This window comes from Eimeria tenella, genomic scaffold, assembly GCF_000499545.2.
Source record: "Eimeria tenella Houghton genomic scaffold, Eth_scaff1, whole genome shotgun sequence".
NCBI classification, from domain to species: Eukaryota; Apicomplexa; class Conoidasida; order Eucoccidiorida; family Eimeriidae; genus Eimeria; species Eimeria tenella.
In genome coordinates, this window is record NW_013541457.1 from 384,370 (window position 1) to 406,465 (window position 22,096).

The 22,096-nt window shown below is 52.1% G+C and overlaps 3 protein-coding genes across 3 annotated transcripts; all 3 read left to right on the forward strand.

Moving 5' to 3' along the window:
- Positions 1 to 777: 777 nt before the first annotated feature.
- ETH_00004850 (uncharacterized protein) lies at positions 778 to 8,912 on the forward strand (the record flags this gene model as incomplete). Its single annotated transcript, XM_013372361.1, has 15 exons — positions 778 to 1,108; positions 1,255 to 1,400; positions 1,649 to 1,954; positions 2,102 to 3,377; positions 3,534 to 3,611; positions 3,731 to 3,895; positions 4,031 to 4,151; positions 4,330 to 4,462; positions 4,710 to 5,094; positions 5,258 to 6,242; positions 6,488 to 6,537; positions 6,666 to 6,695; positions 6,825 to 6,889; positions 7,113 to 7,281; positions 7,531 to 8,912. The coding sequence occupies 15 exons, from the start codon at positions 778 to 780 to the stop codon at positions 8,910 to 8,912; spliced, it is 5,622 nt and encodes a 1,873-aa protein (XP_013227815.1).
- Positions 8,913 to 8,981: 69 nt separating this feature from the next.
- On the forward strand, positions 8,982 to 17,516 carry ETH_00004855 (uncharacterized protein; the record flags this gene model as incomplete). The annotated part of the gene is made up of 21 exons (XM_013372362.1): positions 8,982 to 9,050; positions 9,241 to 9,673; positions 9,874 to 9,995; positions 10,131 to 10,245; positions 10,430 to 10,646; positions 10,782 to 11,170; positions 11,315 to 11,447; positions 11,588 to 11,687; positions 11,854 to 12,114; positions 12,326 to 12,409; positions 12,707 to 12,895; positions 13,134 to 13,261; positions 13,365 to 14,179; positions 14,281 to 14,413; positions 14,593 to 14,653; positions 14,838 to 14,975; positions 15,240 to 15,326; positions 15,530 to 15,659; positions 15,993 to 16,318; positions 16,642 to 16,828; positions 17,302 to 17,516. The coding sequence occupies 21 exons, from the start codon at positions 8,982 to 8,984 to the stop codon at positions 17,514 to 17,516; spliced, it is 4,332 nt and encodes a 1,443-aa protein (XP_013227816.1).
- A 1,715-nt stretch (positions 17,517 to 19,231) lies between these two features.
- Positions 19,232 to 21,865, forward strand: ETH_00004860 (apical membrane antigen, putative; the record flags this gene model as incomplete). Its single annotated transcript, XM_013372363.1, has 5 exons — positions 19,232 to 19,406; positions 19,594 to 20,733; positions 21,139 to 21,226; positions 21,471 to 21,622; positions 21,804 to 21,865. The coding sequence occupies 5 exons, from the start codon at positions 19,232 to 19,234 to the stop codon at positions 21,863 to 21,865; spliced, it is 1,617 nt and encodes a 538-aa protein (XP_013227817.1).
- Positions 21,866 to 22,096: the final 231 nt, after the last annotated feature.

A 22,096-nucleotide genomic window follows, 5' to 3' on the forward strand; every position in this document is an offset into this window, starting at 1 on the left:
GACAGACTGCAAGGCTACCGGAAGGGCCTAGGCCACTGCGGATTTAGCAGAATGCAGAAACGCCAGACTAGAGGAACGTCCTGAATGAGTTTCGATAGAGGAGTGCGACGTTTCAACGGTTATTTCAAGTGCATATACCCCGGACTGCCAGCTGGCGCGCTCCTATGCCTCAACCATTTCTGCTCGGTTACATAGCGGTTCCATTTGCCATTTTCCACATTGATGGAAGCCTGTTAATTCTTCTGAAAAGAAACGGCATCGGTTAGGCCAAGCCCACAGAAGAGCTAATGACAGCAAGACAAGGCCATTCGGCCGAAGCCCCACTAGTAGAGGCGCCCAGACCACCACCAATTGGTTGTTCCCCTGAACAGGAGCTTTTATTGAAGGAAGGATATCTTTCTTGCTCCACAAAAAAATACCGAATTTTCGAAGAGTGACTTCATTAGGATGCGATGAGCAGCAGAACCAATATTACCGAGTAACCCATTGCTTTTCACTTCTTTCCGGGTCACTTGCAGCTTTCTTAGATCACAAGTGTCTGCTGAAAGTAAAGATCCCTAAGCGACGCCGCCATTATTTGCTTGTAGGAAACAATTTTTCTCAACCTTTCCCTTGTCCTGATTGCTCCAATACTCCAAAAAGTAACAATCAAGGAGAACACAGGCTCGAGCTTGCAGCTACGGGCTACTTGCCTGGCTACTGCTGGAACAAGCTGGGAAAACACGGACTTCCGTTGCCTTCTGATCGTTTCGCCTCGGATTTGTATTCATAAGCACGATGAATGATAATCCGCTTGATTCGGTGGAAGTGGATGAACAGGCGGATTCCGGAGAAAATCCACAGGAAACTCCTACAGATGATGACCTCCAAAATGATTCTTATCCGTCCGTGGCTCAAGAATATGGCAATCGACGCGAAAGCGACTCAAGATTTTCCAATAGGCCTCCTGCATCGAAGGGAAACACGCCATCTGTCGTCCCACCTCTCGCAGGATTGCCCGCGACAGAAAAGACTATGGAGAAGCAGGGAGTCAAAATACCAACTTATCATTTAGATGATCTCTTTGAATGGGAGAAGATGAAATGCGAGACTCCGTATTACTTGCAGGGTGAGAACGTGACTGGAACCAGTTGCTTTTGCTCTGCCAAAGCGTCCAGCTCCCAATTAATCCATGTTTAGGTACTATGGCGCAGGCTGTCGTTTCCTTTCAAACTTTCACCTTCTGAAACTTTAAATTTGATTGTTACTGCCTAGGAGATGATTCCTTCGAAACCCCGGAGAAGCAGGCAGAGCGCCAAGCTTTGAAAGTCCATCCAGAAGTGGTGGCTGCTCTCGAGGAAGCGTGGGGCTACTTCGCCAAGGATAGCCAAGATCACGTTACCAAAGAAGAGTACGCTCGGGTACGAAAATCTGAAGTAGGGTCATTGAGTGCCGAGTTGCGCTAGCCAGCAAATGGCCTATGTATTTACTGTGGAGTCTTGCCATTGGTTTTCTCCACATTGTCAGATTTGAAGGCTGCGAACCCGAAATTAACTTCCTAGAAAAGATAGACACACTTCAGGCCAATTAGGTTGTGGCCTCTATTAAAAGCTGCAGCCAATTCACCAGTTTGCCAAAACAAGTTCCGTCTTCCGTTGTCCGTTTTAAGGTCCTAATTCGCATCTGTCTCGTCCTGGTACCTGAGCTGCGAGGCCGCCAAGTGATAGAATTGATAGAGGAAGAATGGAGGCAGGACTCCAAGGGGAAAGATTGGATTGATCATTCTGAATTCTTTGAATCCTTCTTCCAGCTGGCGGATGTGTGGACCCCGAGAATAGACGGCTCTGCATACGCAGACTTCCTCAGAAAGCTTTTCCGGCGAATAACTGTCAAGAAAGGCCGCATGAAACCCGATGCCCGGCTTACAAAAATTAAGCCGAAGATTATCGTCAAGGTTCTTAATAAAGATTTGAGGGTCGGATGGCATGTTCCTGCCACCGTTAGACGGAAACTTCTTTGGAACATCAATACATTACCACCAATTGTAATTTAGCCATGGTTGCACGACCAAATGCCCAGGGCATTAGAATTAGGAAATATGCCTCTAGGAACTTGCGTGCAGGCACCGGATGCTGGAGTGCAAGACCAGACGGACGCACAACGGGTGGATCTAATAGTTAGTTCGGAAAGTGACGGCAGGTGTGTCGCTGAATGGAGCAAAGCGGAACACAAGGCCGTTGAGGCAATGGTGTCTGCTCACATGAGCGGCGAAAAGAACTATCTTGATACACTTGAGCTGCGCGAGGAAGTTGTCCATGACTGTATGGAAATCTCGCCAAAGGAACCAGTATCTACAGAATGGGCGGATTTCTCAAATATAGCGCCATTGGGTGCAGCATCGAGGGCCTTTCTTGAGAGCATCTTTTCAAAGTCCATGGCTGCAGTTTTGCAAAGGCAGCAACAAAGGTCTCAGCAAGTCGAGCCCTCCAGCGATGCTAGCGATACGTCGCAGGAGCCTGGCGAGCAGGAGGCGACAGACAACACCGCCATGGAGCCGCAGGTGCCTCACACACTCGCTCGTCGGCATTTTGCAGATTACCAGAGCAAAAGCGACCTGCCCGTTAGAATATCTGGAGTTTCGGAAGAGGAACTCAGGCCGTTTAAGTCCATAGGGCTTCCGGTGCAGATGGAGGGCATGCCGAAACTAATTCGCCTTAAGGGAGCACCTCCCTTGCTTTTAAATAAGCAAATAGCTAAACAGGAGAGGCTGAAGGATCAGACCGGGGCCAAGCCTGCGGACACAGAGGAAGAAGAGCAGAATATTTACCAGCTTGAGGACTCTGAAGTCGCACTGCTTCAAGATCTGAAAGCAGTCGAGGGTGATGACATGGATTTGGAGGACCTCAAGAAGGCCTTGTTGTCTGGCGAAGAAGAGATGCCACCTCAACCATTGCCTCCTCCAGAACCTGAGCCAGAGCCTAGCGCTGAGCTGAAAGCCGAGCCTCAAATGGAGATAGTGAGAGAGCCAGGGCCAGAGGAAGGTGCAACCAATGAGGCGCAAGATGCAGACGCCCCCGAAGGATCCGAGGGACAAGCGATGGCAGTCACGCACGAAGAGCAAGATGCATCAGTGGAAGAATCTGTTGAGGAGATTAATGACGAAGAAACCTATTCACAAGATGAAGAGACAGCGATGCCTCAGTCTGTGCCTATGCATCGCCCAACGACTTTCAAGTCACGTGTCTTTCACAGTCTCTGTGAAGAATCGCAACGGCAAACAAGGGCAAAGTTGTTCCGAAGGTCTATCATCATTAAGGGAGTGGGTTCCGTTGCTGTAAGACGTCGTTCTGACTTCACAAATTTACCTGTAGCTCGAAATTCCAATGGAGACAACTTCGGTGCGTAAGTACGTGAGAGCTGTACATTATAATGGATCTAAGCTGTCTTTAGTGCCCCCTGAATCCGAAGTTGGGTGGGCGCATCGCCCCACTGACTGAATCTCTAGGCTCCACGTCATTCGCGCAACTTTGGAATTGTTGACTGGATGTGTTTAGAAATCGATTATGAAAGCGATAAGGAGTTCAACTTTGAAGAAACATCTTTGCCAATCGAGTTCGATCAGGAGGTGGACCGTGAGAATTTGTTTCCCTTTCGAGAGACCCATTAAACTGTTTCTCGCACTCTTATAATCCGGAACCGGGTAACTCAGCCTTGTTGAAAAGTCCTAGGTACCTCCCCTATGTGCCTGCAGCACTTATCAGCGAAGAACCTGTGGATGAAGACCCTTGGCCTAAGGCTTACCTCCAGTCCGAGAAGGCGCCGCAGGAGCATACGATAATGGTGACCGACGAAGACGAGGTAGCCTTCGCCCAAGAACCTCGCCAGGCAATCCTAATTGTTGGCCCCAATGGTCCCGGTGGGTCCGGATTTAAAATTCCACACTTGAAAAACACTAAAAATGCGCAGATGCCCCATACATTGCCCATACTAAGAAAACGTGTCTCTCCACGCGCTTCATTGAGTTGGTGTACCTTTGATCTTGCGGTGGTAGAGAAAAGCCGAGTGGCCTACAAACTTGCCACAAATTTGGGGCTAGAGTGGTTACAAGCCGAGTACCTCCTGTCGGCTCTCTGCAAAATAAGGCGCTCCTTACTGACACCGTTAGCGAGGCGGTAGGCTCCGACTGAACCGAATGCAAATGCTTTTGAAGGAAAAGAGAGAAAAAACAGGGTCAGATACAACTGCCTAGCGTACACGCAGAGAGATTAAATTACTGGCTGGGTTGTAGAGACCCACACAATTAAAATTTCAATTGAGACGTTTAAGTCTTATTTGTTATTTTGGTCCCAGATTGACTCGCATGATGCGTCGGGGTTCTCGTGTTCCGGTGCTGGAGGCGCTACTGCTTGCGCTAGAGTTTATGGCGAGCAAACGTTCGCGAACAGCTGGATATGTGCTGGAGTTGCCCAACGGCGACAAGCAGGTGAGCATGCCGGAGATTGCTTGATGGATGTGCAGAAGCAAGGCAAATCGTGACCAAGCAGAAATACTGCAAAACACAAAATTCGCCCCCTTAGATACCTTCTCGTACATAATGTATGTCAGATGAGTGCTTCTGATGCGTAGGACGTGCCGTGCCGTTACAGCAGCCGTCTGCATGGGTGCTTAGCTTTCCACTGTAATCTAATGCGAGGAAAAAATGTACTTTGTGGCTTCGCGTGGGGCATCAGGAAATCACTGCCTTCCTAAGGCACCTTTGGGACTTGAGTGGGCGAAGACGGCTCAACTGGCCAGAGTTGCTTCTACGTCACGCTCGCATATGCGAACAGCGGAAAAGGCGTCGTAGGGAAGAGAGGCGCCGAGCAATTCTTGAAAAGAAAAACACCGAAAAAACGGAAGAGGAGAATGCGGAAGTCCCTGCTGTACCTGGAGTAGCAGAGGGCCTTGAAAGCGAACGAGATAATGAAATCAGGCAACTCGTCAATGAAACAGTAGGGGGTGTCATTGCTGTGTCCGGAGGCCCCTCAATCTCTGAGCCGGGACAGATAGCTGCACTCGCCGGTTTGGCTGCTGCCAAGCGAAGAGATCGTGTCGGCACTGACGAAAATGGCCGGGGTAGGGATGCAGTCACGGCAGTTCGAGTAGTATGTGAGCAGCAAGAGACCTGCGAAACTTGAAATGGGGTTGCTTGTGGTCCAAGTAGTTATGCGAATTCCCTTAGCTATAAGGATTTTCTTTTGCTGTGTACGATGTGTCGAGCTGTGCTCCTTTTTCGCAGGACCTGTCAGTAAAACCAGTCCGGAACCCGAAATTGGGAAGCCAGAGAGTAGCTCTACAGGACAAACTGTTCAAATTTTCGCGGCAAGCGAAAGTATCGAGGCTCAAGACACCATGAAGAGGGTCGGCAGCGCCGAAAAGAGTGAAAAAAATATGGAGTCGTTCCAGCGCTCATTGCCTGATGATGCTCAGAGAGAGGAGAGAAAAGAAAAAGGGAAAAGGGGCAGGAAGGCTGAAAGGTGGCAGGCTGCAATTGAGAGTGCTGAGACCTTGCACGAAATCGAATTCTTGACAGCAGAAGGGGCTGAGACAACGGAAAAGCCTGAATCCTTGGAAGTGCCTGCGTCTGTGCCGGCAGCATCTGCTCCGAAATCCAGCACGGAGGCACACGAAAGATCGCAGTTTCAGTCTCAGAATGAGGGAGACAATAACGCAGCAGCTGTTGTCACAGAAGTAGGCGAAGAGCTCAAGCCAGCCAGCGATTCCTCAGGCCCTGAGGCTGATGGCAGCCTCAAGTTGGCTTTGTCTTCTGACAAGGAATCCCGCGCTTCAGAAAGGAGGATATCTGCAGGACATAGCTCCAGCGAAGGAGAGCAAAATGAGGACGCAGCAGCTCCTTCTTCGGTTGATCCACTTTCCGGTCCACGTGATAATGCCACCACAGATGAACCTACAGTTAACCACAGCAGCAGCAGAAGCAGTAACACGCTGAATGACCGTGGCTCTGCCACAGAGGGTGCTGAGGATGAGGCAACAGAAAAATCATCTCAGTTGTCAGATGTTGAAGCAGAGCCGTGGCTGGTTGAAGATGGGGGCTCTGAACTTTCGTCTTCAGACTCGTCAAATTCAGACGCGGAGGTGGACGCACTGTACCGTCTGGCAGCTGCAGACCCCTCTCAACCCCAGCCAAACCCCTTAATGGATGCTTTTCCTGGCCGTGCCGTGTTCCTGCAAATCGACACCAAAGAAGGTGCCCGAACGCTCATGTCAGTAACACTCTGCGTGCAATGCCTATTATAATGTTATGGCGGTGTGAGCATTGAAGAACGGGAAACCGCCAAAAAGATGGACTTAGAGAGCCATTCATAAGCTTCTTTTGAGATTTTGGCCCTTCGTCCTTTTCAACCTTTGACAGCGCTTGAGTGAACCCTGCGCAAAATCTTCGTCCCCACAGACATTGATGAACCGGTTCAAGCGGCTTTTTGAACTTTGCGGATGCTGCTTTGCTCAGGGTGGACACAACGAGCGGGGCGGTAATCGACGAGTTCCGCACAGACACGGGTGAGAGACGTGTAGCGGCTCGAACGTGCAGCACCCTCATGTATTAACTGCTGCCATTTTCCCTTGGCATCTTTCTCGTGATTAAACTAAACATCTCGCCACAGAGATGGGTTGCTGCGTTCACACAGGCGTCAGCGGAGGCTCCGGTGACCTAACAGGTGACTGCTAAGACGTTTGGAAGCATTTTTGTCTCTGGAAAGTGACATGCTCACGTTGTGGCAGAGAAAATAGCTGAAATGCAGCTACAAGCTGTTCCTTTCGGTGATGGCGTGTGTTTTGCATAACAGAACGGACTGGGGACGGTGAAAATGCTGAAGAGTTATTGTTTAGCGTGGATGCTGACCTTCTCGAGGTAACTCTACCCACCACATGAGCGCTCCTAGGAACCACTACAGATGCATCTTCCCTCAATTCATGTGGGACAATTCCCAGTACCTGTTGAAAAAATTCATGGGCATGCAATTTCCATTCGCCGCATTATTTTTGGTTCGGGACCGCACTATTGACAGTTGTTCGCACGTAGATTGTCCTGCCTTGTGCCTTTTGACTTTCGTGTGTCTGATCCCATCGTGCAGGAGCTAAAGAAGGCGCTGCCGCCTAACTTGAGCGCTTCTTCGTCGTTTGAAGAAGACTTGGCCCGTCTGGCCGAATACCGTAATCAGGGCTTATTATCTCAGCGACTGCTTCTGCAACACCTGTTGCAGACACTGGGACCCAACCGAGTGGTGTTTTATCCTACAGAAGGTAGGTCCCCCTTTAACATGGTTTCTTCTGTCTACCACTGCAGTGATGCCGGAGCCAGTTTGCAGCCGCATAGCCAATCACTGCTTATCTCGAATCTCTGCGCAGAAAAACATAATAGTAAAGGATGCGCCCTTTGTACTGAGCACAAATTATGCCAGGCAATTGAATCATACTCGGTACAAGCTTCAGGCTTTTTGCTAATACAACTGCAAACATGGGTATCGTGTGGCTTTGGTCCGGATGCTTCAGAGCAGGAGCAAGAAGAAGGCACCTCTCTGGAAAGCCAAGTAGTCATGGCTGGGCCTCGCCTTGCAGCGGCGCTGGAATTTTTGTCGGTAAGGCCTGTCGGTGAAGTTGCCGCAGTTGTGCCCGGCGCCGCTGAGGTGCAGGACCTGAGTGAACTGCTGGTTCGAGAAGAAACGGCCACAGAGCAAGCAGATGAGTTAGGAGATGACACAGAGGTGTCACCTGAAGGGCAAGAGGGCGAAGCTCAAGGTGGAGACGAAGACGGAGCCGAGGAGCAGACAGACACCAATGGTGAAGATCGCGACGACGGCTCTTCGGGAGCTGATACCCAGCCGGATGACTCTGCAACGCTCACAGTGCCCCCAAGTAAATATCGTATGGCGGATGACTTGTGGGGAGAGTCTCTGTTGGAGCTTCTAGAGTCACAGAGTGGCTCAACGGCTGCGGGCAACGCAGCAGCCTCTGAAAGCACTTCATCAGCTCCTGAGACCGATGAGGAAGAGACAGAAGAGGTGGAACAGCAAACAACGTCTGCTTCTGAAGAATTGTCGCAGGCCATGAACCAATTGCTACAAAGGAGATGGACTGCTTGGGGACCGTACTGCCCTGTCAGCTTAAAGGAGGAAGGAAAGGCTGTGGAGGGACAGAAGCAATTCGCCGTCGAGTTTGCCGGAAAGCTTTTTCTGATAGCAGATGAAGAAAAGCTCAACAAATTTATAAAAGACCCGAAGAAATATGTTGATGCTCCACCCTCACTGCCGCGCACCACCAATATTTACCTCTTTGGGCCTTCTTACGCTGGAGCTGCAAAACAGGCTCGACTTCTCAGCCGCACCTATGGATTGATCGCTTTGGATGTGGGAAAGGAGATTGCTGAGGGGCATCGCAGGAAAGAAGAGGAAAACCAGCGACAACTGGAGGAGGAGGAAAGACGCAAAGAGGAAAGGCTGCTTCAGGAAGAGCTGAAAAAACAGCAGCTGAGGGAAGAAGAGGAAAGACGACTCATGCTTGCAGAGGATGACCCTGAGAGGCTGGCTGCTGCCATCTCAGGAGGTCTTGAAGAAGGATCTGAACCTGCAAATCCGCCCGTGGCTGAAGGCAGTACTCAAGGGTCGGCTGGCATTACCCAGCTGTCCCCGTCGACCGGTACCTCAGGTTCCAACTCGGGGAGGGCCAATACTGCCAATCTGATGGACTCAAACAGAGAAGAAGTACAAATAGAACCCGCAGATGCGACGACAGAACAGAACGAGGGCACTAACGAGGTGCTGTTTATGACCACTGATGAAGAAGAGGAGCTTTTAAAGAAAGGCCATGCATTAGGTAAACGCAGAAACGTTGAAACACATATACAGCAACACTGCATAGTGTTTCCACTTAACTAGAACGAAGACACCTTTGAGCTCTTGACAGGCAATGACACCGTCGTCAGACTTATCCTCCAAACCGTCGACATGGAGGAGAATCTACAACGAGCCGACGCCCTCGAGAAGCATCAAGCAGAAATGGAGGCCTACAAAGCGGTGCGTCTTGGTTCACGGCATATGTTCAGATGCGTGCAGCAGAGTTTTCTTCTTTTTTGCGCACTTTTCCCGGGATTGCCTGCCACAGATATTTGTTGCTTATCGGGTCCGTATCTTTGCCAACTCAAGTTTTTCGGGGCACGAGCGCGCATGCACAAGAGAAATCCTGTAGGAGTGCGGAGTGTTGCAGAAATATGGACCGCAGCCCACAGCTGAAGCGGAAGATGACAGAGATGAATCTAATGGGGAGGAGGGGAGTGGCTCAGGAGCTAGTGACAAAAGTAGTCCGAAAGACAGCAAAGAGGTTCCGCCGCCTCCTCCAATAGCCCCTCCGGAACTACTTAAGCTGAAAACAGGCATTGTTCTTGTGCACCAGCCCCCAACGCAAGAGTTTTTACGAAAGCTGGCAAAATTGGGAATTCAGTTTGAACACATCGTCCATTTAACCAACAACCCAGAAGACATAGAGGAGGCAGAGGCTGCAGGGGCCACTGAATTTGCTTTCACGGACTCGGAAGTTGTCTTTGAAGAGGATATTCAGAAGTCAGAGATGGAACCAAACGAGAAGGAACAAGAGAAAGAAATAGATGGGGCGCTTGTTCTTGACTTAGACGTTGAGCCCAGTACGCTGCCACTCCTGCCTGTCTAAGCGTGCCTAAGTACAGGAGGAGAACTTTGCCTGCTGAATGTGAAAAATGAACGCATTCTTCCACGGTGCTAAATTTGGAAGCTAGTGCGAAAGCAGCAGACAATGTGGCAGCTGCACATTAGGTCATCTTACCTGCCGCAGTACTTTTTGGCACTCTGTACTTGTGGCTTGCAGCGAAAATCGAGACTTCTTTGACGGACTTACTAAAGCATTACCGAATTCGGCAGCTTATGGACCCCTTCTTCGTAAGACCGGACCCTCAAGAATGGGTTGTAGCACCTCCGAATCTTGAGGAAGTGAGCTTTGTCTGTCTGTATCACTTCTGACATTCAGTCGAAGCCGCACATGCATTTATAGTCCTGCAGAACTGGCGCTTTCCGCCGGGCCCGATTAGGGCTTGAGAGGGCACCGTCAGCTGTAGTTGTTTGTAGGTTTATGATCGCATTGAGCAAATCACGTCTTTTGATGGTCCACCCGAGGGTGAAGAATGGGAAAATGCTTCAAAAGATTTTCCTTTCCTCCCTCCACTCCCTTTGGTTCTGTTCGGTGGGCAAGACTACCTTTCCCTACTCAACTTGCGACCTTTCAATTACGTAGCCCCAAACCCTAACACCCCTAGCAAAGCTATTTCGCTTGCACTGGGCTGACAAATGCCTTGCTGGAAGGCTCGGCTCGTCCCCCAGGAAGCTGCGCTTTCATTTGTAGCTCTTTAAGGGGCTGCCTGGCTCAGGGGATGTGGGCGGCTACTGCCCTGTAACGCTACGCGATGAGCAGTGGCTACTGCCGGGGAAGCCGCGGCTGAGCTTGCAGGTTCGGCAGCGCGTGTACAGGCTTTTCGACGAAGAGAAGAAGTACAAGTTTGCAGCGAACACACGGCGCTATCTGCCTTCTCTGGACAAGTGCACCGACGTCAACGAGACCAGAACTCTTAAAGTGCCACCTCCACGGTGGGATACACGCTAAAGGCTAATTGCACTCAGACTATGGGAGAGATGTGAGATACTCAGCTCAGCCTTAGAGACCCCTAAAATAACACCTTAAAGACTGTAGGCTTGTCTTGTATGCATAATTCCCCGCTGCAGCATCGCTTTCTTTGGCACACTTGGGTCGGAGGTGGAGAAACGCGTGCTCCAGCTCAGCGATGAATACGCTGTGCCAGTTTTGGATTTGCCAGAGGCATTTTCTCTGGCTTTAAGAGAGCAACTGCTGACGCACTTAAGACAGGAGAAAAGAGATGAGCTAGAAGAGACCCTCGACGAAGCGACCACAGAGGAGCTGGAAAACTTTGAAGAGGACACAAGCACCGCAGTGTGGCAGCTGCTGACTCTTAACAAAACCAATTTGGCTAAAGCGCCAGTTGAAGCCTTCAGGCAAAGCTGGCTCGAGCTGCCTCCAGAAATCCAGCAAAAGATTTGCAAAGATGCACTTAAGAAGGTTCTCAACCCCTCAATGGGACCTGCCTTTATTCAGGGTGAGCTGCTTCATTCCAGCTGGTGCTGCATGCCTATCACTGTGTGTCTGGCGTTCAGTGTAGAGCCTTTAGTGTTATAACATTGGCAATCACATCAAGCTTAGCTCGCTGCTGTGCGGCGGCACTTGACTTGGGCACTCTCAGCCGGAGTCTATACGCACCCATTTCTGGACGAAGAAGTGAAGGAGGAGGACAATGGAGAGGAAGATCAAACTTTCAATATAGGCGACGTCATGGACAGGGCGGGGCGCCTTCCGGACTGTGCTGTGATATTTTTGTAGGGCTACAGTTTCGTTTTGCTCACATGCTGTGCTGCTGCTGTAGGCGGAGCTTCATCAGTTTTTTTCTAGAGCTCTGAAAGTGTTAGTTCCGGAAGGGTCTCGCACCTGCCAAGCGTGTTGGCTATTGAGCTCGCAGGTGCACGGACGAAACAGGACTATCTCGTTGTGTGGACTTTGAGAAAATAGAGAGAGAAGCGGAGGAGGCCAGGCGCCAGCAGGAACTCGAACGGAAGCAGGTCAACAAGTGCATCACAGCAGAGAACAGCTAAGCTCTCTGCCTACTGCTGCCAGCCGTCGCTTACTCTCCTTGCAGGGCCTCCAGCAGGTGTCTCCAAAAGTTGAGAGGGGGCACCAGGAAACAAGATTCATAGATTGCTTTGCAGCATAAGCTTGTGCTTGCAGAGACGAAGGGCCAGGCGAAAAAGAGCCAAGGAAGAGCCCGCGACAGAAGCCGAGAACGATAGGGAGCCGCAGCCGAAGGGGGATGAAGGGGAGGAGAATGAATCAGAGCCTTCCGCCTCGGAGAAGGCACGAGAAGCATTTCTAAGAGAAAAATCTGCACTAGATGGCGCCCTACTGCAGTGCGCGAAGTCGTTGGCGATGGCTGGAGTGCCAATCCTCACCCTTCGGTCGGAGTTGTGCGAGGGTACACTTCTGGCGGCCGTCAGGCATTTCCTGGAGCGGTTTTTAAACTACAGACGAAGCCTACTCTTGAGCCCTCAGTGCATTTCCTTGACAAAGGCAAGCCAACCTAGGTCGGCTGTGGGCTGCTTCGCTCGATATGCGTTCACGCCTTCTTCTGACTGACAGCTAAACTACTTTATGCCTTCTTAGCGCCCTCTCTGCAGAAGTGCCTGCGTGGCCGTGGCTTCAGACTTTCTGCCAACGCCTCCTGCGCTGTCGGGCAGCGCGGCTTTCCAAGTACCATCTTTTCTCCCCAGTGGACGTCGACACCATGGTACGCAGAGTCGGCCTTTTGCTCCTGGCTTACTGCCGTGTGCAGTCCTGAACTGAACTGCTCTCGTGGCGAATTGCTGCTGACAGAGGCTCGCGCTGCTGTTACTTCCAGGCTTCCGCTGCAGATTAGTCTGCCGTGAACACCCCATGATTCATGTTGTAGAATTCGAGGCTTCTGACAAGGTGTTGGGCGTCTACATTGTAAAACTCAGGCCATGTGTTTTACAGCGGCTTTGGGCCACTCAGAATATTGAAGGTTTCGGGCTTCAGGCTCTGTATCTGTAATTGAAATGCGCAGAGACTAAAAAATTTCGAGGAGTTTCCCGTTCTCTTCCGCGACCGAATTTATTTCCCCGCAGATACGGAAGAGGGCCGCAAGTTCTTCTGCCAGTTTCCTTCCAAGTTCCTAATAGGCACAAGTCCGCCTCCGATTCGATACGTTCCTGCATGCATCTTCTTGGGACCCCTAAACAGCAACCGAACTCAAGTGAGGGCCAATAATTCGACTTCATACTCAGCACTTTTAAAGACAATGCTCGCAAGCAGCTTGCAGACCCCTGCGGTTCTATGGCCTCAGGGTGAAATCAATGTATTCGATGGCTGCAGCGATTAGTTAAGAGCTCGAGACTAGAGGCCTGATAAACAAATGACGTGTCAGCAAATCTCACACTGCTCTGCAAGAGTAAATTCCCGCTTTTCACAACTGTGTCGGGAGCATTTTGCAGGTGGCCAAGCAAATAGCCGAGTGGTGTGGCGCTTTGTACGTCAGCCCTCTGCAGCTGCTACAGGAAGTTTCATCGACAGCCGACCGTCCTTCGGCTCTCAACAAGCAAATTATTGGGGACATGCAGCAGTAAGAAGGCGGATGCTGAATTGACACTAGCAGGAAATGTCACTTTTCCTGTTGCCAGTGGAAAGTGCCAGAACCCTGACTGCGTCTGCGTGTCTTTACTCAGAGGCAAGACAGTCGCACCCTGCTGCGCGTGCCGACTAATTGTTGGGCGCCTTCGATCGCAAGAGGCCAAACAAAAAGGCTTTTTACTGGACGGCGGCAGTTTGGAATGTGTGCAGGTCCACCAGCTAATGGAGCTTCTGCATGCGGGGCCTCACGAGGTCCCCGAGCTTTCCCGCAAGCACCGCCTGGAACACTCAAGCCCCGACAGCTCGCGTTCTACAGAGGCGCCTAGATCCCCTGCGGATACTTACAGGGCAGCTCTGGACGTGCCTGGGGACATGGACAGCCAGTCCGCTGAGAATGGCGAGCCTCTGGAAACCTCCAAGCCTTTGGAAACAGCAGAGCCCCTCAACGAGGCGATGGAGGGCGAAAGCCTGTCTCAGGAGGCGTCGTTACGTTCAAATTCGCCCGTTCAAACTCCGGAGGCAGGCGAGAGCCAAGACTCTGAGGCTTCAAATGAGGCTGGAGTCGTCATTCCGCCGCTGCAGCTGGGGGAGCTGCGGCCCCCCACTTCAAATGTGAATGAGCAGTACCCCACGCCCGCAGACTCGAGCAGCGCCACATCATCCCCTGCAGCGCTGTCTGCAGCCCCAACACCCGCAGAGGAGAAGCCTGAATCTGCCGGGCCCAAAGACGTGCACGAGTGCGTGCCCCAAGAGGAGGAGGATTTTAGGATAGAGGTCCCGCAGCTCCCTTCCCCCTTGATCGACATCGTGTTTGTGTTCGACCCTGAGCCTGAGGACTTATTGACTCCAGACCAGCGAGTGCTTCAGGAAGATACGCGCAAAACGCCCAGTTCGGGAGCTCTCACAGCGTGTGAGCTGCCCGAACTGGATAGCCGAGGCAGGGATGGCTTTGTAGAGCTAACTGAGACACACAGAAGCTAACCAAGCTTTATTTGTGATGCACCGTTTCAGGGATGCGCTATCCTTATGGAGATGACCGAGACATATTAAGAAATCCCGAACTGGCTCGGGCGCGGAGGGCCTTTCAAGATGAGGCCACAGAGCAGCAAGTGGAGGCATTTCGCGCGTTGGGCGTTCGCATTGTGTTAGTCACTTGTAAAGTTCAGTGCAGAGGGGCAGCTCTGCTGCCCTCCTCACGCATAAGCTTCTTCTGAGCAGCTGCAAACAGCCCTCGTGGCTCTAGAAGTGTCTCATTTAGTGCACTTGGCGGCAAAAGCGCACGAACAACGCACAGCTGGCGGGTTTTGTGGCTGATTTTCGCAGGAGATTACCAGCAGGAAAGTCTCAGTGGTTGCAGTTTGACATTGTGCAAAAAGAAATTTGGGTAAGCCCTCTTTTCACTGCACAACCACAGGGAGTTCGTGAGAGCCTCACAGCACATTGGGTGCAGGCTGCCGCCCGCTGCTGCCGTTGCTTCTGCTGCTCAGCAGCAGAGAACCGTGTGCTGCAGAGATGCGGAGACTGGGTCTGTCTGCGTTGCTGCTGCTGTGGGGCTGTCTTTGCTGCAGGAAATGCTACGGCGGCGTCACGGCTACGAACGGCTCAAACCTCAAGGCCGGCCTGTGCGTTGCACCGTAGAGCAAAGGACAGACGCCGCCAGCGAAGGCCCTCTCGCAGCGTACTGCCCAGTTTGCTGGACTGTTGACGTAAGGCAATGACAGATTTGACAGAGCACAAATGGATAAAATAAAAGAACAAATACAGGCATAGGCAGAGAAAGAAACAGAGAGGCATGCACAGAAGTCCTGTAAGTGGAGCAGGGTTCAGACGATTCGGGAGGCTCATTAAACTTTCAAGGGCCCTGTAAAAGTGCCTGAATGAAATGCCTGAATACAAACATCCCCAAAAGAGACGAAGTAACGCAAGTGTAATATTTTGGGCCTGCCTGCGGTGCTGCGCGTCTTTGTCAGAACGCCCTGCGCGAGTGCAGCAATGAAGACCTTCAAATGGAGTTGAGGGGGGCCCGATATTACTGCTGCTCATACGAGCACCTAGACGTGGGGCACTGTCCGCGCCGTATACATTTACACCACACTACAGCATTGCAGCTCTCTGCCGTCATCCAAAATTCAGAAATTGTCTTCTCTGCCTATGCTTACGGCCCTGCTGCATGCACAGAGGTCCCCGTGTTCAGGTGGTGACAGGAAACCCAGACTTCCCTATTTCGCCTGCTTTCGCGTCTGTCTGCTGTGTGACGTAGCTGATGCTGTCACAGCCCAAGCCCTACCTACAACGTCCACTGCCCGATAAGTTGCCTCAGCGCCTTCACCTCGAGAACTCTGAGGACTGTCCTGCACTGGCCATAAAGGGCTACTGCCCCGTCACATTAGGTGGGCGTTGCATGCACCTCCAAGCACAATTTCGCCAGTGGGAATTTAAATTTTTTGTCTGCATGCTGTCGTTTGCATGATTATTGCTACATTCATGGCTCTCGTACTTGTAAGATGCAGAAGTGGGTAGCGTGCTTCCTAGTCACAGTGCCAGGTGCTTCTTCGCTGCTGAATATACCCTGAGGTCACTTAGCCAGAACAGCAATTGGCAGAGTGCACTGACGACGCCCTGTTGCTGAGCTGGTGGCTAGATCTCCTGCAGCGAGAAGCAGATTGTTGGGGCTGCATGCGGCCGCGTCAAGACAAGGGTTAATTTGGCAAGTGCCTGTGCAGTGCGCAAAGGGGAGCTGATACAGGGTGACCGGCGTTTGCTTGTTGGCTACGGCGATGACACATTCTGCTTTGCCACGGAAGAAGCCCTAGACGTGTTCATGGTCTACCCGCAAGACTACAGCGATCGAGCGGAACTGCCTGCCAGGCTTACCGGCAGCCAGAGGCTAGGGGTGCCCCAAAGGACCCTCGCTGGAATCGCCCAGGAGGCCCACGAGCGCCGCGTGCAGCAGGCCCAAATAAACGGGCAGCCACAGGACCCTCTTATGGCCGAAGAAGGCCTCGCAGAGCTAAGAGACACACTTCAAGACGCCCTGACATACATTGAGGTGCCAGCTCCACCCCTTTCTCCTTTGTGACTTTGTGGTTTTCTGTGTGGCACCTCGGCTGCAGCGAGCTCTGCCGCGCCTGGCGGTGGCTCCCACAGATGCATTAATACTACAAATCCTAAAGCTCGCTGCACACACAGATCCACAGATCCTCAGATAAAAAACCAAATGCAGATGCCTTTAACCAAACTTCAGCTCCCTAGAAACAGGCAGAGCCACATGCAAAAAAGAGTAGTACTAATTCCTCTCTCTGCACAGGCGTTTCCACTTCACTTGTTCGCAGCCGGTGTACACTGCTGTATCTCTGGTTTGTGTATCTGTAGATATCTGTAGTAGATGTTCTCATAGAGGCCTTGCTGTTCGCCGGAAAGAACAGACCGCTACACCCCCAGTGTAACAAGCTCTCCAGCGCTGTGCGCCTCGTGGCCCATTTTCTAAGGGCCAAAAATCCTCTCATTTCAGGTTACGCTAAAAAAGAAGCTGAGGCTGCTCTACAAAATTTTGTACAAGGTATGCCACGTGGAGGCTTCACTTTTCTTCTTAAGTCACTTACACTCAAGCAAGCAAAAAGCAGCTAGCTTCTTTAGGTAACAGCCCTCTGCACTCTTTGAGCAGCAATCGCCAAATACTTAAGGAAAGACGTCTCTGAGGAGGTGATCTGGGAGCGCCCAGAGAGGCGAACTTTGCTGAGTGGCTACAACTCTGGTGCACCAGTGGTTTACCAGTGGAGCACTCGTGTACTGGGGCGGTGGTCTGGCGTTGGTTTGGTGCTCTAGGGGTCTTTCATGGGGTCCAATGCCATCCGTAGCAACTTTGATTGTAGATCCTATCCAGACATTGAGGCAGCTGTGGCCCTAGAGAGCTTCTGAGTGTCTGTGTAAAGGCCGGACACAGAAAGCCTAGCGAACGGCCTCCAATGAAGTGGTGATGGCTTTTGTGCTAACTCGTACATGTTGCCTACAGTGCGCTTTTCTGGTCTGCAGACTGCGAGACTCCCTTTGAAGCTCGCAAAGCCATTCTTCGAATGCATTATCACAAGGTCAAGGAAGGCTACCTCTACCTCCCCTCAGACATTGTTGTAGAGGCCCAAAAGTCGGCAGACACAGCAGAGGGATCCGATCAGGAGTGGACTTATCTCAGCGAGGAAAGGTATTTCCGTGTTACCAGACGGCTAGATAAGCTGTTGGGTATAAACTAGAGCCGCAGGTAGTGCCGAGATGCCGCCGCAGTCGCAGGGTGCCATCTACAGGAAAAAAGGACGTAGTGTATACATTCACTCAATGGAAGGAAGGAAAGCCATGAAGACTGAACGACAAAGATTTTTTTTGTGTCTTAACAAGAGAGAATTATAGTGATTGACACTTTCTTGGCTGGGGCCGTAGTTGCCAGAGCCCACCAGAGTCTTTTGAGCTGGCACTGTGAGGCGCCAATTGCAAAGATTCCCTTATGAATGGAGCAGCACCACTCGCCTAAACCATTTAGATCAAGATTAGAAGCTAGAAGCTAGCGTTTGCAGGGGCTGCGCCTGGGTCTTTAAGTAGGGACCGCTGGCCTTCGGCTCTGCTGCCGTTGGGCGGCGCTGGAGGCTGACGCCTTCAAGCGCGTCAAATTTGAGGGCTAACAGCGTCTGTGTGCATGACTTTGGTGGCAGCGTTGGAGAATATGATGAGCCATAGGGGCTCTCCTAAGAGATTTTGCATAAAGTGTAATCATGAGTGCCTTTCTCGAGTGCCCGCCAGTGCCCTTGAAGGGAAGGGCCGGCCCTTCGACCTTTGTGGTGCGTGGGGACACAGCGACGTGCACATCAGGCCTAATCTAACATCTTTTAAAGGACAGAGAGAAGCAATGAGTTCGGGAGACTTGGGCTTCCTTTCTTGTTCCTAAGTAACATGGTGCAAGGCTAGATGCGGCGATTAGGGCCCCGTAAAGTTACCAGACTCAGCAGTTTCTACGAATCCCTCAGTGCTAAAGGTTCTCAGAAAACGCACACAAGTCAAAATGAATAGCACAAGTTGGCTAGAAGCTCTAGTTGACGGGAAGTTGTGAGGGGGTACCTGTCTTACCTGCAAGTCGGTGAGCGTCCTGGTGGCATGGGCAGGTGTGCATTCGATGTGCCAAATTTTCACGATAAACACATTCATATTTGTATTCTACCTGAGTTTTGGGGGTCAAAAATATGAAAAGTTCACCAGAAACCGAGAGGAGAAGCTCCACGGAGAGCTGCTGCCCAGCCGTCCCCCAGCGGTGCACGCTGGTCAGTTGCGGTGGGCAGTGCGGCGATCTGAGCTGCCGGAGGGGTGCCTGCTGCTGCGAGCCGTACGCTTAATGTGTGGCCCAACCAATTTTTTCAGTTTTCCCTGACGACTATAAATTTAGACTAGATACAAACTAGTCTATTTTGGATGGTCTTTCGAGCCGTTCTCTTTCCTGCTGGACCGGAGGCACTACGATCTCGATGGTGTTCGCCAGGTAGCTCGCCTCCGCCTCAGCCGACCCTTCGGGTTCTTTTTGCTCTTTCCTTTTCCATTATCATTTTCCTGTGGTGGAACCATCAAGTTTATTTTCTTCCTTTCAATTTGCATCCATATGTACACCACAAAAACAAGTCGACGGCCACTGCAGACTCGAGACTGCCGCGGATGCGAGACGACGGCAACTCCTCCAGCGACGGTGCCCTTGACATTTTCTTCCTTCTTCCCTTTTTCATTCTATAGAATTCATTGATAAATTCCTCTATTTCATTCAATCACGCGACTCTTTTCGATTTACCTGCGCCGCGAGGGCAGCCGACCCCGTCCTCATATCCACTAAGGCGATCCCAAATTGCACGCAGCCAGGCAAGGTCAATAGGCCTCACTAGCAGCAAGCCACAGCAGCAGCAAGAGCGCAAGATCTTCACACTCTGCCGGAGAGATGGAGGCTCTACGGGAAGGCTTCGGCCTGAGGCGGCTGTGCTGCATCAGTGCCGTGGCGGCATTTTGCCTATTCGGAGCAAAGCCGAGCCAAGCAGCAGCTTCTAACGGCTCACAGGTAGCTTCCAACCCATGGGGAGATTCCATGCAAAAGTTCAACATTCCATACACTCACGGTAGGCCCACAACCCTTCAGCTCTCTCCCCCGCCCCTGCAAGAGGCCAGATTCGTAGGCACCCCTGTGGTGGCTGCTACTTCCGTTCCTGCTACTGTCGCTTCTGCTGCAGCTTTTGCTGCAGCTTTTGCTGCTGCCAATGGCTTTATGGGGCGCATTCGCGTAGTGTGTGTTTCTGTGGGCGACAGGTAGCGGGGTGTACGTAGACCTCGGGAACGAAAAGACAGTGAGCAACAAGAAGTACCGCGAGCCTGCGGGGCGGTGTCCTGTAATGGGTAAGGAGATACGGCTGCAGCAGCCCACGACGGACAGCTCTATATGGCCTGGGAACTACCTGGAGAAGGTGCCCACAAAGGGGTCACCTCAGGACACGCGGCCGCTGGGGGGTGGCTTCGCCATGTGGGATACGACGCCCGTCAAGATAAGCCCTTTGACTCTGTCCGAGTTGGAGGCGCTGGCGGAGCAGCAGCGGGCCAAAAACGATCCCACCTCCCCTGCCTCGGAGAAGCTGGCGAAGGTCACTGACGGGCTGGGGCTGTGTGCGTGGTGGGCGTGGGCGACGTACGTGCCCAACGGGACTACGAACTTGAACGACAAGTACAGATACCCTTTTGTCTGGAACGAAGAAACCAAAGTGTGCACTTTGCTAGGAGTGTCCATGCAGCTGCTTGAGGGCGCGGGCAAGTACTGCTCCGTCGGCGACGCCTCCCCAGTCCTCACTTGGTACTGCTTCTACCCCGAAAAGACCACCCGGCCGGTTTCTTACAACTCTCCTTATGTGCGCGAAGACCACGCCACGGCTTGTCCCGAAAAAGCCATTTTAGGAGCTCATTTCGGGACTTGGGACGGGACCACTTGCCAGCGCATGAAGGCTGCGAAGCAAATAACCGTCCCCAACCCCACGGAGTGCGGCAAAGCTGTCTTCAAAGTTTCTTCTTCAGACAACCCCACGCAGTACACGAAGCCACCCACCACTGAGGCCAGCAGCAGCACCAGCTCCAGCAACGCAGTGGCCACCATGTGGCCTGTGGGCGCCTTTTCCAAGGACGAACCCCGCACGCAGGGGGTGGGCACCAACTATGCCAACTGGTACACCAATGGTACTTGTGAGATGTATGACATGGTCCCCACTTGCTTCACCCTCGCCCCTAACCAGTTCTCGTTCACATCCCTGGGATCGGCCGATCCCAGCACCGCCGAGCTGCCCCCCTGCACCGAAGCCAGCGAGGGCTGGGAAATCTACGGCTACTGCGAGTGCGGAGACGGCCACTCGACGCCCTGGAAGTGTGAGAACGGCCAGTGGATTGGCGGCAGCGACGACTGCAACTGTGAGTCCACACTGGACCTCTGGACCACTGGAACACCAATGGCCACGAGCGCACCACGCCGGGCCAACGCTACGGCGCAGCACGCTAGATAGGCAAAACCACTTAACTAGGAAACGCACAGACACAAGTACCTGCACGTGGAGAGGGGAGATGTACACGCAAACTGACACCTAAGGACCTGAGGAAAAGAAACTTTAGAAGGAGCGTGCACACGCAAAATGGCACACGAAAACTGGAGACGGCTCACCCAGATACACAAGAGCTGAGACAAACAGAGGCACGCTCTGAAACAGTTTAAAGCCACAGCGTGCGCAACACCTGCACAGCTAAGCAATAGGCTTTTATCTTGGGGGTGAACATACCTGGCTAGTTTGTGTGTGTGGCCGTGGGGGTCTGTTTCTGCAGGCAGCAGCATCCTTCCCGTGGCCCTGGGCGTTAGCTTCGGCCTGCTTGTGCCGATTGCCGCTCTTATCGCCTACTTCATCTACAAAAGGTGTCTCATTCTAGACTAGCTGCGCCGCTAGTTAGCCACCTACAATTCCAGCTAGCCACCTACAATTCCAGCTAGCTACCTGCCTTTCCAAACAGCCGCGCACATTGCCACCTAGCAATATTCCATGCCAGCTAGTCACCTACATTGCTAGCTAGCTAGCTAGGTTGTCAGAGGGCTAGCCAGGCAGCTCGAGATACAAGCTGCACAGCAACCGAATCCTTGTGGCAGTGCATGTGCCTCGCAGAAAAAAAGAAACCAGCATCGCAAAGAACCCTGAGAAGAAAAAGCTGCTGGACGAAGACGAGGAGAGGGATGAGGAGTTCTTGAAAGTGCAGGAGAAGAGGAAGCACAAACAAAGTGATTTGGCCCAAGAGGCCGAGCCTTCATTCTGGGGCGGTGAGTCTAGCGAGCCCCCAGTTGTCGGTGCAAGCGCTGCTTGAAAGCTTTGCCCTTACAAACCGTGCAAAGACGCGACTAATTACAAATGAAAGACGCAGGTCTGTTGCCAAAAAAAGGGCCTTTTTAGAGGCTGAAAGCTCAAGTGCGTGCGTGCATAATGTTTGTCTTTTTGCTGCAGAAACTCCCCAGGACCACACAAACGTTGTGGTCGACCACAACGCCCACGACGCCTACTACTAAATGACTCAGCCCCCGCAGTCTCCTTTAGCTCGGAGACAAACTCCGCCCAGGAAGGCCAGGCGGCTCGTCGGGGCGGGGCTTTAGGGGCCCACACTAGAAGAGGCTGCATGCATGCATACTTGAATGCAGGCATGCATGCAAGCATGCATATAGGCAGTTGCGGGGTTTGCAAGAGCAAGTAGTGTGGAAGCTCGACGCCCCACATGCAGTTCCACTGGGGCTTTCTCTGTC